At 48.3% G+C, this 19417-nt stretch overlaps 1 protein-coding gene across 1 annotated transcript in view; it reads left to right on the forward strand.

The window, feature by feature from the left end:
* FAT2 (FAT atypical cadherin 2) overlaps nt 1-19417 on the forward strand; it is a 56380-nt gene that overhangs the window by 9823 nt on the left and 27140 nt on the right. Inside the window, exons 2-9 of the mRNA XM_064387409.1 lie at nt 1765-5050; nt 5447-5761; nt 12177-12238; nt 13023-13334; nt 13971-14181; nt 16401-16540; nt 18222-18497; nt 18926-19136. Coding sequence (XP_064243479.1) covers nt 1786-5050; nt 5447-5761; nt 12177-12238; nt 13023-13334; nt 13971-14181; nt 16401-16540; nt 18222-18497; nt 18926-19136 — 4792 coding nt within the window. The 5' untranslated portion in view covers nt 1765-1785. The remainder of the gene's footprint in view (nt 1-1764; nt 5051-5446; nt 5762-12176; nt 12239-13022; nt 13335-13970; nt 14182-16400; nt 16541-18221; nt 18498-18925; nt 19137-19417) is intronic.

Genomic DNA, 19417 nt, shown 5'->3' on the forward strand with positions numbered 1-19417 from the left:
GCGTGCGCAGCCTGCCCACGTCTCCTCTCCAGGTTCAGCAGTTGAAAGTGCTGCAAGGGAGTAGCTCTAGGCAAGTCCCTACATGCTGCACAGCTCTGGAGAGCTGTTAAGTAACGAGCAACAAGCAGAGCTTTTAGGAGCATGGTTTTCAGCTTCTCAGGAGGAGCCACATGCCTTTCTGGGTCACCCATCTCTGCCCTCCAAGTTTTTCTTTAATTTGAAGGACATTTGGGATTATGTTGTGTTTCCTAGAAGTGAAATGATGGCGTGAAAAGCTGTCAAAACTGAATTGTGTTCATTTCTCTCCGACTTCTGGTAGTTTGACTTCAGCTTCAGAGCATTTGTCTCAAAAAGGAATGGCCACAGAGAGATTTTTTGGATGTTTGGCTTCTATTTACCAAGGAGAAAAGGACTTGAAGCAATTATGAAACATACAGCTTTGTATTTATCAGTAATTAGATAGCTCAGTGAGAGAATATGACACTTAGTTAGGATCTAACAATTTGTTCCTAAAATTCAACTTGACATACAAATTGAACTAGTTCTGGTTCTTAAAGAGATGAGTCTTGAAAAAGTGTCTGGAAAAACAAGTCTTCCCTGTTTAAATTAGGAATGTGCCAAATGACTGGCAGGTACTTGATATATAATTTAAATTTAAAACAGGAAGAAACAGTTCTAGATAAAGATCTCCTAGGATATCTAGGAGAAATATATGCACCTATATTTAGCTTATCCCTGGTTTCAACCCCTAACTGCACACACAGCAGCATGCACTTAGCTTTTGAAAAGAACAGGCCTTGATCCTTTAACAAGCTCTGCAAAGCTCCCTAATAAAGTTACATCCGTGTTAATCACATGTGTGCTGCCCAGTTCCTCCTTTGATACACCTGGTTCACAGAGATAAACCGTGGAGCTGCTGGGGAGCTGTTGGAGAAGGAAGCTGATGGCAGGTGGTCATGGACAGCAGATCCTCCGCAGGAATCCTGACCCTGGGGCTTTGCCATGAGAAGGCAGCAGCCAGAGAGATTACTCAAGGGATGAGGGTGACATGGGCAAAGTGTAGCTGGAAACCTGCTCCTTCAGGAGGCAGCAGGGTCAGGCCTGTGAATTAGAAGAACTTTGAGGTGATTGAGACAGAGCTTGACTAGAAAGTGAGAGAAAGCTGTTGGAAAGGCCACGTCGTGGAACTGCACATTCAGAAGGAATTTTTACAACATGGCCTGTGTTCCCCATCATTGCTGGGGAAGGACAACACATTCTGTAGCACAGGGAGAGAAAAAGGAAGACAACCACAGACAGGCACATAAACCAGTTTATATTTTGACTCTTGAAGATACTTCTCAGTGAGAGAAAACTTAAGATGGAGAAGGGAGGCTGGAGAAACAAAACAAGAGGGAGTTTGGGTTGGGGATGGATAGTGTAGGTATGCTGTTTGACTTAGGAGAAAGCAGAATGAAGGGAGGGCGAGATTGTTCACAGAATAGCAAGTCAGCCCGATCAGAGCATTATGCATGACTTAGCAGATTTTGCCCTCTATAAAGACAGAAACTGAAGCAGAGAAAGTGAAGAAATCTGAGCCTGTGTGGGGGTGTGGGAGAACAGATCTCTCACTGGGACAGAGGGAAGAAGGGCTGAGCTAACAATTTTATCAATAAAGGTCAGGGTAGACAGAGCAGGGAGGCGAGGCTGAGCCCTTGCAGACTTTTATCTGTAGCACACTGACCTTAATGAGAATTACCAATGTTCTTCCTTTGACACCTGCAGGGCTCAAGGAGACACCGCACCATGGAAGTCTCCATCAGGAGTCACTTCCTGAGTGTTGCAGTTTTCCTGATGCATTGTGTGGTCCACAAAGCTAGCTGTGAGAAGGGCAGCACTTCCCCTCTGCACTTCACTCACTTCTTCTACAATGCCACCATCTATGAGAATTCAGCCCCCAAGACCTACGTGGAGAGCTACGCCAAAATGGGTATTTACAAGACAGACCCTGAGTGGGACATCAGGTACAGAATAGCTTCTGGGGACAGCACTGGTCTGTTTAAAACAGAGGAGCACGTGATTGGGGATTTCTGCTTCTTGAGAATAAGAACCAGGAGCAGCAACACAGCACTTTTAAACCGTGAGGTCAAAGACAGTTACATGTTAATAATCAAGGCCACAGAGAGCACCTTTGCTTACGAAGCCTGGGCCAAAGTCTTGATTCATATTCTGGACAGAAATGACTTGAAACCTCTCTTTTCACCCCCCTCCTACAAAGTGTCCATCAGAGAAGACACTCCTCTAAAAACAGTGGTCAGCAGGCTCAGTGCCACTGACGCTGACGCTGGCCAGAACGCTGAGTTCTACTATGAACTCAACACCAAGTCCAACCTATTCAGTGTGCACCCCACCACGGGGGCAGTTATGGTCACAGGCAGGCTGAACAGCACCCATCGAGGCAGGCATAACCTGCAGGTTTTGGCTGTGGACAGAATGAGAAAGATCACGGAGGGGAATGGCTTTGGGAACTTGGCTAGTCTCACCATCCAAGTGGAGCCATCTGCCAGGAAACCCCCCTCTATCTCCTCGGTGAAGGTGACATCACCTGACTCAGACGAAGATTTTATCTATGCAACTCTCTCTGTAGAAAGCGGTGACTCAGAAGCAGGGATTGATTCAGTTGAGTTTGTGGATGGAGATCCGGGAAGACATTTCAAAGCCATCAAATCCTACTTTGGGAGCACTGAGTTCATGATTGTGTCAAACAAAGAGATAAACTGGTTACTTTACCCGTTTGGTTTCAACCTCAGTGTGCAAGCCAAGGACAAGAGCAAGCCACCACTGTTCTCTCCTGTCAGAGTTGTCCACATACCTCCCTCCAAGTATGTTTCTGCCAGGTTTGAGAAAGAAGTGTACCGGGTCCAGCTCAGTGAATTTTCCCCAGCTGGAAGCCAAGTTGTTATGGTGAAGATCACACCAGCTGTCCCAAATCTTAAATACATTTTGAGACCAACTCCTGACAGCACAAGCTTTAAGATCAATCCTCACACTGGACTGATAACTACAGTCAGAGCAATGGACTTCCATGAGCAGTCTAGTTTTGAGCTTGAAGTTACAAGCAGTAACAGTCACACATCTACGACTGTTATTGTTGACATCACTGACTGCAACAATCGCGCTCCAAGTTTCACTCAGTCTTCATACCACGGGGCCTTTGATGAAAATGTTCCTCCTGGCACCAGTGTCTTAACAGTAAGGGCTACAGATGAAGATAAAGGAGACAACGGCTTTGTCACCTACAGCATAGCCAACCAGAAATCAGTTCCCTTTGTCATTGACCCCTATTCTGGTGTCATTTCCACCTCCAAGTCGATGGACTACGAGCTGATGCAGAGATGGTACCACGTGCGAGTGTGGGCGTCAGACTGGGGCTCACCCTTCCGCCATGAGACTGAGGTGTACGTGTCCCTGACGCTGAGCAATGTCAATGACAACGCTCCTGTGTTTGAGAAGGCAAGCTGCAGTGGCACCATCCCACGGGACTTTCCAGTTGGGAGCCCTGTGGCCACGGTCTCTGCAATCGACAGTGATGAGCTGCAGCATATCAAGTACGAAATCAAGTCTGGCAACGACTTACAGCATTTTGAACTGAATCCCATCTCTGGAGTAATATCCCTTAGAATATCTCTGCGAGATCTTCCTTCTGAACAGCCACTTTTCTACTCTTTGAAAATAACTGCAACAGACGGAGAGAACTATGCTTTGCCAACATCTGTAAACATCACTGTGGTCAGCCAAGGCCTCCCTGTCAAAATGCAGTGTGAGGAAACAGGAGTCTTGAAGCAACTGACAGAAACCATCATACACTCCATCGAGTCTCAGTCTCAAGGCCATGGGCAGGATGATGAAACATCTCTGAACTTGCACCTTATAAACCATAATGCTCCTAAGTTTCATGACAGCTTTCCACGATCCATTGATATCATAGAGACTGTTCCCATCAACTCAACTATTGCTGACCTTTCAGCCCTTGATCCTGACACTGGTTTTAATGGAAAATTGGTTTATGTGATCTCAGATGGAAACGATGACAGCTGCTTTACAATTGACCTGGAACTGGGTCTCCTTCAAGTCCTTTCTCCTTTAGATCATGAGCAAACCAGCTTCTACATTCTCAACATTACTGTGTATGACCTTGGCACACCACAAAAATCGTCTTGGAAACTATTGGCTGTGAATGTGTTGGATACCAATGATAATACTCCTAAATTCACTCAAGGTGCCTATTGGGTGGCAATACCAGAACATGTAGCAGCAGGGACAACAATAGCTCAACTGAAAGCAGAAGATGCTGATACAGATGACAATGGGAGAGTGAAATACTCCCTCCTAACCCCCACGGACAAGTTTGCCATTAACAGTGTCACTGGAGAAGTGACAGTTACAGGTGCTCTAGATAGAGAATTGTGGCCTTGCTATGTGCTGAAAATAGAAGCTAGGGACCAGCCCAAAACAGGCTTCCAGCTGTTTTCTGTTACAGACCTCATTGTGACTCTGGAGGATGTAAATGACAACACCCCTCAGTGCCTCCCAGCCCTCAACAGCGTGAAGGTCCCCGAAGACCTGCCCGTGGGGACCATTCTCCTGTTTCTGGAAGCTTTTGACCCTGATGCTGGCTCTGGTGGGGAGGTGAGGTACAGCCTCATTAACAATGAGGAGATGATGTTTCATGTGGATAAGCTGACCGGGGCGCTCCGTTTGGAGAAGGAGCTGGACTATGAGAAGAGGGACTCTTACAATCTAACCGTGCAGGTCAGTGACGGAGGGAAGCCCTTCTCTCGCTCTTCCCTCTGCCACCTGGAAGTGAACGTCATAGATGTCAACGAGAACTTGAACCCACCACGCTTTGCCTCCTTTGTCTTCAAAGGCTGGGTGCAGGAGAACAGCCCTAAGGGCACCTCGGTGATGATGGTCACAGCCAAGGACATCGACAGGGGCAAAGATGGAGAGGTTCAGTATTTCCTCCGAGAAGGCACTGGCCTGTCTGTCTTCCACATTGAAAAGGACACAGGTAAGGACATCTTCAATTAATAGTGTCCCTTGAAGGCTTAAGCTACCTGCTGTGTTTGGCCTGGCTGTTTACAATGTTCTGTGCGTTCAAGCCTTTCTTGATTGTGCAGGGATTTACTAATTTACCCCTGGATCTGGGTAGGAGCAAGCAGGGGTTTTTCTCCTTAAAATAACAGCAAATCACTGTCTGTCCTCCCCCAAAATTCCAAGGTCTTCTCTATCACTTGTATACCAAAAATTAACCTCAGCAAAAACAAGCCCCTCACACATTCTCAGGGTGTGAGAGTTTGTGTGTGCAGCCAAGAGCAGGAAGCAGACTTGAGACTGCTCTGTCATCAAGAACTAAGTGGTCTGAGTTGTTTAAATCCCTCAAAAACACTCCCTGTTCTTTTCCTAGGCACCATACGGACCATAGGATCACTCGACCGAGAGGGAACATCTCACTACTGGCTGACTGTGCTGGCCCTTGACCTGGGAACAATTCCTCTGTCTTCTGTGACTGAAATTTATATTGAAGTCGCTGATACCAATGACAACCCACCTCAGATGTCCAGACCTGTCTTCTATGCCTCTGTGATGGAGAATTCCCCACCAAACACATCGGTCCTTCAGCTTGATGCCTTTGATCCAGACTCCAGCTCAGAGGGAAAACTGACTTTTCACATCCTAACTGGAAATGCTCAAGGACTCTTCACCATTAACCTCATTACAGGTAAGACTGACCCAGCTCAGCATCTGTTTTTGAGGCTTCCAAGTGCCCAGAGGATGTTACATATTCAATATAAACAGCCCACACAGCTGCCTTTGTCACACTTTTCTGCTGCAGCAAAAGTCCCAGTCTCCAAATACACTCTGTGGGGAGTCTGAGGATTGAAACCCTCGACCTGAGGGCTGTGATTTGCATCCAGATGGCTCTTAGAATGACACAAATGTGCTGCTTTCAAAGCCCTGAACAGTTTCTTTTAATCTTTCCCCTTCTAAACAACTGTTGCACAGCCTGAGCCAGGGAACACCCTTCTGGAGGTGACTGTTCCTGACACAGACCCAGGCAGGATTAACAAAAATGAATTCCACTGCACTTAAAGGCTCCACCCATTCTCCAGCACTATTAATGTAGTAAGTGTAGTAAGCCTCTTCTGCCATCTTCCTAGACTATATCTTTCATCTGAGGATTATTTACCAGATCTTCCAGAGCCATCAAAAACCCGCTGATGTTTTGTGTAAACAGCTTCCTCAAACTATCCCAGCGGAGCTGACATTGGGCCAGTCTGGCAGGGAAAACTGTGCCGAGCCCTTCATGCCATCAGCTCCTGGGAGAAGAGGGAAGGGAGGGCACAGAGCCTGAGTATGGGAGAGGATTAATTGCATGACTTTGATCTCCTGGAGATGATAAAAGCAGTTCAGCTACTGCAGCGGGGTGGAAGCTTGCTCTCAGATGAGGAGCTGGATGCATTGAAAAAAGCTAGAGCTGCTCTCAGCTGCATGTTTCCAGTGGTGTGATGGCTCTCTGGCAGTGCTCTACAGCTGGCTAGGAGGGGAATGGAAGAAGGAAATTATTATTATTATGAAATACTAAAATCTTTTTGTCACAAGAACCTCACAGGGTGTATTTACATGGCACTGTATAAATGCACCTGGAGATGTCAGCTAAATGTGCTGCCCACAGCTGTAGCTGTCTGTGCTGCCAGAAGCTTTTTAGCCTGGTCAGGACATTGCTCTGCATCCAACTTTCCCACATAATCCAAACAGCCATGCACAATCCAGCTCCAGGACAGCTTGCACAATGCAGGGTTCTGCAGAAATGTTCATTCAGAAGCCCTGTTGCATAAAACCACTGCCTTTTTGATGGGATGTGGAGCAGGATGGATGTCAGGACACCAAGCTGGCTCCCCTCTTCAGCTGAGCAGCCATGCACCCTGCAGGAAATGCAGCCTTTATGCTGCAGGCAGAGCTTTCAGCCCCATTTGAGTGCAAAGTCACCATCCAAGGCTGTTCCTTAGCAAAATGAGTGACTCTGGCAAAATCCAAATGTTTGCTAATGAGACACCTCACCTCTGAGCCATCCCATTAATCGCCATCTTAGACAAAAAAAGCTCTCTCAGGTATGAGTCATCTCTCCATCTCTGCCTGTACTCAGGTGATTTGCATGAGAAGAGTGATAAGTTTGTCAGTTCTGAAACAAACCCATGGGCTGATCTTATCTCTTGGACAGTTGCTGGAAGTCTCTTCTTTAAACCCTGAGTTTAGAGGTTGTTTAAGGTCCTGCTTCCAAGCCTGATGAGGATTCGGTTATCCATTATTTTACTTGCATGTCACCCAAAAGAACCTATAATTGCCTGTGAACATTGGCATAAACTGAGCAGTTACACTCTCATGTTTACAGCATCTAAAGAGAAGTCATTTGCTGCTGCTGCCAGAAGGAATATCACAGCCTGTCTAACGTTCAGGGCCCTAGGCAGCCTTTTGGAAACCCAATAGTATTTTCATTCTGCAGGTTAGTTGCTCCATTAAGTAGAATAAAACAATAATCTTTGGTCTCAGCTTGGTAGTGCAGTGCTGGAAGATGAGCTGCTGTCATCCCCATTAGTGCAGGATTGTATTAAAAAAAAAGAGTTATCCCACTGCAGGGCAGAAGACTGTGATCAAGACATCTCCTTTTCACCTATCCCACATGGTCATTGTCAGAGAGATAAGTCACACTGGCACTGAAATAATCCCGGACACAGGAGGGCCAGAGGTCAGCCTGGGTCTCTCCTAGGTTGGACATTTCTGGTAGTGGCCTCTAGGCAAAGGCAGAGGAGGAGGAGGAAGCTCGTTCTCATCCTGTGTCTTAATAGGAATGAAGGTCCTGATGTGCTGCTGCAACAGGTGTATCTACACCCAGAATAACCCTGCAGAATAGCCCTGGAAAGTCATTTAGAGCAGAGTGACACACTATTGCAAGTAACCTAATTCGGGTCCTGGTTGTGTGTTTGATTCAGTGCCTTGACATGGCATGGATTGACCAGTGGAGACATAACCAGCAAGGCCCCTTGACTTCTCCTGAAGTCTTACAGGGGAGCCAGGAGCAGCCATGATAACTGTCCTGGGCTTCTCCAGCATTCCCAAACTACCACAGAAAGGCTATAAGATCTCCAAGCTCTCAGTTCTCTAAAGAGGGTGGAGAAAAAAGGAGGAAAATACATGAAAGGCTAATGAGAAGAGGGAACAAAACTGTGCACCAAGATGAAAGCTCTGTGCCATGGGCGATGGAATCTCTCCAGCCCAGCCTGGCAGCTGGTGTGGAGCAGTGTTTGTGGGAGACATGGAGAGATGGGCAGACAGCAGGGCTTGGGGTATTCTTCTGCTGGAAAAGTTTTCACCTTGCTGTGTTCAGGATTTGATGTGAAGGGGGTTTGAGTCCAGACAGGACCAGGAGGAAGTGGGAGGCTGTGGCAGGAGGAGTCAGGACAAAGCCATTCATCCTGCTGAAAGGCTCTTTGGAGAATCCTCTTACTTTGGATCATTTGTCTCCAGCTCTTATCTAGTGCTTGTTCTTCTGGTGTCTCTCCTGCTGTGACAGTATCCATTGGCTTCCCCAGGATGCCTGTGGTTCCCTGCAAGGAAAGACTTCTCTACAAGGAAGGACATCCTGCTCTTTAGGCCCGAGAGATGGTTGCATGGCTGCTCCCCAAAATCAACCTAACACACAGCTGAGCAAGGAGTGGTGCACAGTGGGGTCAGAACAAGAGTTGGGGTGGTAAGAGAAGAAGGAAACAAAGTAAGACAAGAGAAAGAGTAAGAGTAAGACAAGAGTAAGAGGGTTTTAGGAGGACAACCTCTTCCCTTCTCAAGCTCTTGTGAAACCCTCAGTGCCTGCAAACCTGATTTTGGCTATTTTAACTATCTTAGATTTTCCCCCCTGCAGCAAGGGCAGGGGGCCAGCAACCTCCACCCCAGCCCTGTTCTTGCCAGCAGAAGTTATTATTATTTTTTGTTCCCTGACAACAGTGCCCTGGTAATTCTGGTGCTCTTGTTCCAACATGACCAGCCTTCCTCTCTGCCCTTTGCAGGCAGCAAGCAGGAGAGAGGCAGACAATGCTTTCTCCTTGCTGTGTGTGGACAGGCTGCTGGAGCACAGTCTATGTCTCCCTGCATGCAGGCAACAGAAGGCATTGTTCCTGGACCTTCCCTGAATGCAGAGCTTGGCTAATTAGCCAGGTGCAATTAAGACCTTTGACAGTGTTGTTCAGTCTCTGTAGGATTCAGCAGAAACCATCAGAGCTTCATGCAAGAACACAAATAAAGGACACCCACTCAACTCCATCACACGTCCCATGGGACAGGCTGGATGGGGTTTTCCAGGAGGGCAGGGTACTGATAACTCACACACACGCACACGCACACACAAAACACTCATTAAAACAAAGCATGCACTTCCCAGGCCTTGTAGGGGACAGCAGAAAGAACCAAGGAACTGTGTCCCCAGGCCACAAAAACTGATGGCAGTTCCCCTTTAATAACAGCCTCCAATTGCATTTTAGCCCTCTGGCCTCACAGGGTGTATAACCAAGCAGCAACAAATGAAACTGTGCATTAATTCCAGCCAGCTTCTCTCAGGAGCCGGGTCAGTGTCCATCTCCCAGCTCCGGGCGCTCCGTGGCCGTGTGAACACTGCTGTCAGTGTGTGCATCTCAGCACCGCCCAGCACCGCGGCTCCAAACGGGAATTAGGGTGATTAACCCTAATTAATTAACCACAAGGCCTTTCAGATCCCAGGGCAGAGTGGTAACTGGCTCCAGAGGGGGGAACCAGGAGCAGTGGTTGGGCATAGAGTAAGGGACAGAGTTTGCCTGGGGTCAGGAGGAGAAGTCAACTCTTTGCCTTGTGGCTCAGCAGATGTGAAGATAAACCAAAAAACTTCCAGCTGGTGAGACTCCCAGCTGGGATACAGCACAGGTTATGTGATAGAGAGCAGAGTCAGCTCTTACTCCCCGGGAGATACGAGCATCTTCAGTGATACAGACATTCTAGAGTGCCATTAAATTCCAGTTCATCTGCCTTCACAACAGTCCTCCTTCTCCAGCACTAGAAAGCTGAGCTATGATCCTGCTTTCTTTCATTTTTTTCATTGAGTCACGGAAGAATTTCAGGGTGTGGCCAAGCAAATCCAGATAGTTACTTTGGAGTGGTTGAGTTCCCTTCCATCAGCTGGCATGCAGTAATCCACTACAAGCAAGGTGTTAGTCTGCTGCAGCTGGATTTTGGAATCTGATAAACCAGAAGCATCATCAGCGTGTACATGGGTGTCTGTTTTCAATATCTGTGTGTCCTGTGGGCTTTTTAGGCCAAAATTATGAAGCATTCCCTGAAGTAGCTGGAGTTCTGGGCTCAGTAGCCAACTTGTAGGTAGTGAGGACAGGAACATCACAGATCTCAGTGAGCTGCTGCTGCAATTCCTTCTCCAGGCCCCCTTTAGGAGAGCATTTCCATGAGTTTTGCTGCTAATGGAGCCATACAAGCTCTCACTAACCTGGGAAAGTTTTAAAAGCTCCTCAGCCAGCGGGCTCTCTGCTGAGTCCTCTTCACCTGCTGAGATGTTAAAAGGATGATTAGGAAGAGAAAAAAAACCACTATGACAGACAAGCAAACACAATTTTTCAAGCCATCCTGTCGTAACACATTAAGGAGTGTTGATTTATGATTGTAAAGGCATCAAATAAATGTTTAGCACCATAGCTGGTGCCAAATGTGAATAATCCCAGGGAACAAGTGGAAACTGTGAACAAGAGTCACGTTCCAAGCAGCTGCTCCTTGCTCCCTCCTTCAGCTGCCTCGTGTTTCCTGCAGCCATTTGAAATTTTCTCCTGCCTGTCATGCTCAGACAGACATACACAAAAACTATGGTACACCTGAAGACAGCACTATTAATTAAAGCTGTCTGGTTTTGCACCAGAAATGAGAGTTGAGATGGGTTCATGCAGCTGGCGTGTACAGGTCTTTCAGGGCACACAAGTGCACGTGCTCACACCACTGCACACGCACGTGGCATCCCGTGCAAAGCATTTCCCAGGGTAGCATGAATGAACCTCTGTCAGTGCTTGCTGTGCTCAGGAAAATTCAGCCTGCCTTTTGTTGGTGTGAAGAAGAAGAACTTCCTTTCACAGGGAAGAGAGAGACCTTGATAACTAGGAGTGGACAAAAACACTCACATGTGTCAGCCTTGATGACTTTCAGGAGGTCAAATATTACATATACAATTTCCATTGTTGGTAAAGCAGTTGTAAAATGATCTTGAGATGCTTTTCCCCAAAAGTGAAGCGTCAAGGCACTCAGCAAGGACTGTTATGAAACCAGACATGGAAACAGAAGCCTCAACTCCATCCTTTCCACTTGCATCTACTCAGCTTAGTCAGTGACAGGCCCAAAAGGGACAATTATGATTATTTTGTTTCAACTCTTGTTTATTATAGCGAAAATTTTTCTCTCCTGCATCCAGCCTATTCCCTGTGGTTAAACTACTGTGTATTTTTCAGAAATCCCTCAAATCTTGCAATTTTTGGAGGACTCACCCTGTGTCTCAGCAAGGCTTAAATAACATACCAACATTATTTTTGACTGTACCTTATTTTTAGCCTGAATGCATTTGTTCTAGCAGTTGAGTAGAGGGTATTTCCCAAGACAGAAGACAAACTTTTGTCAAAACACTGTAAATTACAAAGAGCAGGGTTCAGCAGAGGAAAAACAGGAGTAGAGACTTGTTAAGAGACTTGTTAAGAGGCCAGACTTGTGCCAGCACATGCAGAATGTTTCTTACTTAGAGGCATAAGAAAAGTTTTGTTTTCATGGTCCTGCAGCTTTTCTCACCTAATGCCTTGCCAACCCTCAACTGGTGCAGGCATCTGGTAGGTGTTCCCCCTCCTCCGTGGTCTCTGTGATCAGAGAGCAGCAGCAACACCTCCACAGAGGTGTTCAGGCTGGGAGGGGATGGGTTACCCTCTGGGGGTATCTGTCTTTCTCCTCTGATCACAAAGGGAGCCTGAAACAGGACAGGTGGGCAGGCTGATTTTGGGCATTCAGGGATCTGATCAGCCCTGGCTTTTCTTGCATGCTGAGTCTTGGAGCTCAAAGGGTTTCTTTCTTGGCAGGTCTGATTTCCACGACTTCACGGCAGCTGGATCGAGAATACAAGGCTGAACATATCCTAGAGGTGGGTAATGATGATTGTAATTAGCTTTATTTACCTACAAGTGTATTAAGTCCTCAAAGGGCTTTCCTTGCAAGTTGGAGCACAGAGAAAGAATCTCGTCCCATCAGCTCCCAACTGCTGGGAAACTTAATTAAATGGTGTGTGTTAACCCAAGAGACAGCTGCAGCAGTACTGCAGGGTTTATTATTTTCTTGCTGAGGACTGGAGCAAAAGTTCTGTTCTGGAAGCTGTGGGAATGCAGGAAGAGGACTGGAAGTGTCCTCTAGCAGGATAGTTTCTACATCATGGGGGAAAGAACAAGCCAGAGAAATCCACCCTCATTTATCTCATGGTATCAGATATTGCTGTGTAGCTTTGCTCACCAGCCCCCATCCCCAGCTGCTCACAGCTATGACTATTCCCATCAGAGGCATCTGGAGGTTTTTCAGTCTATCGAGGTCTATCATTTCTGTCTGCAGTGCAACATGCTGGGAGCGTGCCCAGGCAGGGCAGGGTGAGGATGGCTGGTACCTGGCCAAGCCATTGCAGTACAGATGTTTTCAGATGTGTGATCTCTAATGACCAGCCTGACCCTCCCCTGCATGGACAGGCCCTGCACACTGCCAGCTGCAGCCAGCAGGCTTTGCCCTGCAGAGGGGAGCAGTGCCTTTGAAAATGCTGAGATACAAATGCAGACCCACCCAAAACCCCCTGGCTGAGTCCTTGCCCACCAGGATGGAGGCTGGCTGGTCACACTCTAGGTTACCCAAGAGCCCTGTCACCTCCTCCCTTTCCCTGCTGACAGGTGGCTGTCTCTGACAACGGAGAGCCAGCCCTGAAGTCCACCAGCAGAGTCGTGATCCAGGTCCTGGATGCCAACGACAGCCCTCCCAGTTTCCCCCACAAGCTGTTCATGGTGCAGCTCCCCGAGAGGGAGGCCTCGGAGACGCCGCTGCCCGTGTACAGGCTGATCGCTTCCGACCGCGACCAGGGCCAGAACAGCCAGATCACCTACACCATCGAGGAGGAGGAGGAGGGCGTCTTCACCATCAACCCCACAACTGGCACGGTCTTCTCCAGGAAAGCTTTTCCTGCCTCTGAATACAACATACTCACGGTGAGAGGAGAGGGAAACAAAGAGCTGGTGGGGGGAGAGACAGGTGGGGAGGGAAAGAGAGAAAAGGGTTCAGAAACAGAAAAGGTGAAAGAGATTAAGAGAGTGCAGCAGTGAAAGTATAAGGCAAATTGTTAAGAAGGAGAGAAAGTGGGAGGGAATGATGGGAAGTGCAGAAGGTAGGAAGCTATTAAAAATGGACAATAAATTTAAAATTCACTGTCCAGCCTACCTTCAGAGGGGAATAAAGTGATCCATGATCCCATATGGATGTGGACCCAAACCTGAACAGTCTCTGTGTTCCATCATGCCTCTATATGGCATCCTGATCAGGCCGTGGAGTTTGGATGTGGGTTCAAAGCCTTCCCACAGTCTGTGGATTCTTGCCACAAGGCTTGTGATCCAGGTCTCTGCTATGGATAGGGCTTTGCAAATCTACTTGATGATAAAGAGGAATTTGGGTTGCGTGGCTCTGCCTTGGAAGCAGCCAGAGCATGGGCCACTGGCTCAGGGTCTGTTTCATGGGATTTTGGGCACACTGGTAGCTGAAACTCCCAGTGGATGGGAGAAGGAGCTATCCATGGAGCTCCCATGAGCTAACTCATCTTTCTCCCTGGGTGCATGTGCCTTCCTGCGCAGGTGAAGGCCACAGACGGCGGCAGCCCCCCGCTCTCCTCCCACGTGAGGCTCCACATCAGCTGGGTCGCCCGGCCCGGCCCTTCCTCAGAGCCTCTGGCTTTTGATGAACCCCACTTCAACTTCGCCGTGATGGAGACGGATCCTGTGAACCACATGGTGGGAGTGATCAGCATCGAGATGGGCCCCAGCCAAGTGTGGTTTAATATCACAGGTGAGGCACAGGAATCAGAGCAGGGCAGCAGTGTCTGTGAGCATTTGCTCTGGCTCCCTTGGCTTTCAGCGCTCGCATGCCTGAGCTAATGGAATTGTTTGCTTTAGGTGTAGGTGAGCTAAGGGGAAAGCTTTCTCACAGGCAGCCGGAGGTTTAAACAGCCATTAGACAAAGCTGCCCATCCAAGGCCTCTGGTGCCAAGTGCAATTACCCAACACGCATTTTTAATGACAATCTGGAACTTGCCTGTGTTTGAGGTGTTCTCTGATGTCGCATGAAAGGCAGGGCATGCCAGTGCCAGCTCCTCCTGGGAATCAAGTGACACTGCTGGTTTTGTTAAAACTGCCTGCAAGGATCCAGGTGTGTGGCTGAGTGTTACAGATACCCCCCGAATCTCCCTCCATGCTGAGTCTTGAGCAGGGAACTGGGAAGGAAGCATTCCTCAAAGACTTGGTCTGCCCTGACTTGTGGGGCTCTCCCTTCCTCCTTGCCACATCCCAGGGGTGATTTAGACACGGAATGTGGAACTCTAGGGCCTCCTTTAAGACACGGGATTCACAGGGGATGTGGGCTGTCACCCCAGGGGACTCTCCAGGCAGCGTGTGCAGAACTGGTCCTACCAACAAGGGCCAATTGTGCTCCTGTAATTTGATGTTTTGAAGTGGTGCCCCAATCTTGCACAGCCTTTCCTGGTACTGCCTGCAGGGCCTGCCCTTGTCAGACAAAGCCTTAATTGGGCAAGTGAATAGTTTTTCCCCTTACTGTGTTAGGGGATAATGGTGTATAAATACAATTAACCAACAAGAGATACAGCACTACAAGGAGAAAGACAATATCAGTGCAAGGTTTATCTGGTATTAGTAGTGTCTGCTTGGGTCTGCAGAATTAACACTGTTCCTCTGACAGTTATCCCATCATTTCCCTGCTGAGTGCTGGAGCATAGCTTGACCTCATCTTTCCCAGTTCCTAGAGTTCCAAGTGATGCTGAAGGCTCTCTTGGTTTCTGTCCTGGTGAAAAAGGACAGGATTTTATTTTCCCTGCAAAGGGAGGAAAGCATAATGGTAGCTGGCAACCAAGGGGGTGATGCAGAGATCCAGGATCCTTCAGTACCTCATTCAAAGTTTCACTTTCCCCAGACCACAAACACTCTGTCACTGGGATTGATGGAGTCTGCAAAAACTCTGACAAACAGCATTGCTCTTCATCTCTTTCCTTTCCTGGGCTTCTTCTTTCCATTTGGCACTGTGCACAGGGAGCTCTTCTATCTTTTCTCAGGGAAGGACATCCATGGGTCTCTCTCCTTCTGTCTCTGCTTCTTTGTGTCTCCTTCCCAGCAGGAGAGCAGTGTCCAGATGGCTGGTGAGCACTGCATTCCTCCAGCAAGGGAAGATACATAATTTTACAACCAGCAAAGATTTTACCAGCTGGTAATTGAATAAAGCAAAATCCAGAGCATCCAGTGGCCAGGAAGGAAGAAGTTGAGACCTGAGATAAATTACAGGAAACTGTTTCAGCTTCTCCATATCTCAGAGCAGCTTTGCAGGGTGTAATGTGCAAGAGGGGCCCAACAGGCCCCAGCAAGCGAGGCATGAGAAAGGAGCTGCCATGCCAGGGCTGAGCAGCAGTAGGGTGAGGGACAGCCTTCTGCTGCTGAGCTGCTCAGGCCTGCTGTTCCTGGCAATCCTCAGCCATCTGGGTTGGAGGCACCAGGCTCTGCTCTCCCTGGAAGCACCGTCTGCCTCCCCAACTGTTGGAGTGTTGGGAGTTCAGGTAGCTCACAGGCTGACAAGGACCATTGCTGATATGCCCACAGTGTGACCTTGAATCAGAAGCCAGCAAGAGCCCTGTTCTACCCAGCAGGTCCCTGGTCCATGCTGAGCCCGTGATGGTGCATGGCTGGAAACCTTGTGCAAACAAATCAATGCTCAGATGGGCCTGGTGCCAATCTAGCCAGGACATCACATGCATAAGTGCATCCTTTCCCCTTCTCGCCTCCTTGTCTTCTCTCGTTCCCCTCATCTTCCTTTTCACACTCCTTTGTCACCATCTGTGACTATCCCTTTGTCCAGCTTTGCCTTGTCCTCCCCATCTCCTGGGTGCATCTATCTATCACATGTTGTTTTGAGTTTCCAAATTTGGGAGAAGCCTTACTGTGGCACTATCCTAATCTAGCTGACTGTAACTGCCCTCCTGTTTCCCTGTCTCCCCCACGTCCCAGGTGGTGATGATGACATGGATTTTGACATTGAAAAGAGTACAGGCAGCATGGTCATTGCAAGACCCCTGGATGCAAGGAAGAAGTCAAGCTATAACCTCACAGTAGAAGTCACTGATGGGTCCAGTACGATCAAAACCCAGGTAATGCTTTTTCTTTAGTGGAGACCCTGTTGAGAGGGAGCATATGCCAAAGGGAACCTTTCCTCTGGGTCTGCTGAGCTCTGGATCAGGTGCCAGGCACAGGAATGTCCTTACACTGTGATCCTCCATTACACAGAGACAGTGTAATGGAAGATACTCCAGTACAAAGATCTTAAACCAAGCTAAGATTGTTTTTGTGTTGGTGGAAACACAGCTGGTCTAGGAGAGTTTGGGTCTTTCCTGTTGACCCCAGGCAGCCCACAGGGACACATCCACATCACCAGCCAAGCTGGGGTGGCAGTTCCCACCCTCAGACCTCAACTTGGTCTCAGCTGCTCAGGCTGAGTTGCAGCACTTCTGGGTCAACATCTTAAGGGAGGTTGGGTCAGGCTTGGGTCTGTGTTCCCATGGCAGGGGGTGTTCCTGGGATATGCTAGCCCAGGTACAGCACAATCCATCTGCAAGAGGTGAGGTCAGGCCCAGGGAGTGAGTGGGGCAGCTGCAGAGATGCTGTGTGCTCTGAGTTCTCACATAAAGTAAGAGCTGGTAAAAGGAGGCGCTTTACTCTCAGGCATGTTCCTGAGCCCCAGCTAAAATCACGAGATTTTGCCCATCTTTGCTACCCTGAGGAGGGTTGTTCAGGGCATGATCTTTCACTAGTCATTCTCTCCATGCATAAGAAGCAGCCAAATATCCAGCCCTCAATGCACAGGAAGACCTAGGATGTGAGTCACCTGTCAGTAATGCTTATCATGGGAAATTCACTGTGGGGGATGATGAGTGAGGAGCTCCACCATTCCTGTGGAACGTGATGCTAATGGATGGCCACATGTCTCAACTATCTTCAAGTATTGTTCCAAATAAACAAACAAAGCCCCACCTTGCCTAGTGTGCATTCCCTGCCACCTTGCATCTCATCCCTTCGTTTATTTTGGCACTCAAGGCCGCTAGCAGATGTCAAGAAACCTGCTCATGTAAAACCCCCATGGCATGCTCAGGTTTGCTAAAGGAAGCAAATTATTACACTTGGTTGAGGCTTCCTAAAATGCAGGAGGCACATCAGTAGGAGGGTCAGGACAGCCAGGGTAGGAGACCACACAGGAGAATGCAGTGACTTCCCCAGCAGGATTCAGGATTCCCAGCATGTGCTGTTCAATACAGAGAGGAAAACTTGGCTGAAAAGGGTAGAACAGAAATTTTGTTTCTCCACACACTTGCTTCTCTTGAGATAGGCCAGACCCTCTCTTCTTTAACCAAACATCCCCTTCTCTCAGCTTTCTGTTGAGTAAATAATGGGGGTTGCTGTGTAGGCACCAGCCAGCAGCAAAGCTGGCACCACAGCTGAGCCACTGCTGCTTTCCATGGCAGGCTCTGACTGTTTCCCCACGTGCCAAGTGCAGGCACGTTCACTCTGAATGCCTTGCCAGACTGGAGAGATTTTGAAAAAGGAGAGGAAGCAAACTGAAAAACACAAAAGGGGAAGGCACAGCAGGTGTTCCTTGGGATGAAGGACAAAGGTTCTCCTGGTCATCACAGATGGCAAAGCTCCAAGAGTTGGAAAACTGTGATGGTTGTGGAACCCAAGAAGCACCCAGTGTCAGCACCCAAAAAGACTTGGTAGCTGAGATTTTACATGGCTGCATGCCCACTTGCTGCCCTCACTGTGCTGTCTTGCCCACAGGCATTTATCCACGTGATTGACATCAACCAGCACCGTCCCCAGTTTCTTCAGAGCCATTACGAGGTGAGGATTCCTGAAGATACCCCCTCAGGGAGAGAAATCCTCCGAGTCAGTGCAACAGACAAGGACAAAGGAAAGGGGCTGATCTACACCATCCATGGCAGTGTGGACCCCAAAAGCACAAGACTTTTCCAGCTGGATCCAGGCAGTGGAGCCCTCACAACAGCAGAAGGCTTCAGTTCCCAGCCCATGCCTCAGCACACCCTCACAGTGATGGTGAGTCCTGACCAAGCCCTGCTGAGTCCACCAGTTTGTCCAGGATATATGGGTCACGGGAGAAATTAAAAGTGGCTCTAGTCTTTGAGGGAGGATTTGTCTGGAACAATGGGGAAGAGGAAAGGAGGGTGTTAACTTTTACTATACAGCTAAATGTAGTTAACACCCTGCATTCCTCTAACCACCTTCTTAGGAGGGCCACTGGATTCTTACAAAAGAAAACACAGTGTGTAATAGTTAATGTTTGGTTTCAAATTCAAGGCTGAGCTTTGGTGCTGAAACTTCCAGGCTCTTTCCCAGACAAGGGGTTGGTACCATTGTAAAACACCCACTGCTGTCAGAGTGCTGGTGAGTTACCTGGAAGATGGTGCAGGCAAGACTGGCTTGTCCCTGGGTGTGACTGTTCCTGCTCTCTCTCTGCTGTTCAGGTACGAGACCAGGAGGTCCCCATCAAGCGGAACTTTGTCCGAGTCATCGTCCACGTGGACAGCTGCAACCTGCACCCTCCCCAGTTCAGCAGCATCCATTACGAAGCAGAAGTGCTGGACTCAGCAGTGGTGGGCACAGAGGTCATACAAGTCAGAGCCCTTGATCAGGACCAGGGAGCTAATGCTGAAATCCACTACTCCCTTCAAGCAGGTGAGAGCCATGCATCTTGTTGCAAAAAATCCAGAGTGAGTAGGTAATGTCCATATTATGGAATATTAGCATCTTTTCTTAAGAAGACGGCTTAATGTTGAGTCACTGGTCCAAGAAAAATAGTGACTGGACGAGTTAGAACAGCCTAAAATCTGCTCCTCTTTGTCCATGGGAACTGTTCAGTTGTTAGGCAAAAGTACTCCCAATTCCCACAGGAGAATCATCATTCCACTATTTCTACCAAGAAACGCATCCTCAAGGAATGGTGAGAACCCTCTCAG

The sequence above is a fragment of the Passer domesticus genome, chromosome 13 (assembly GCF_036417665.1).
Source record: "Passer domesticus isolate bPasDom1 chromosome 13, bPasDom1.hap1, whole genome shotgun sequence".
NCBI lineage: Eukaryota > Metazoa > Chordata > Aves > Passeriformes > Passeridae > Passer > Passer domesticus.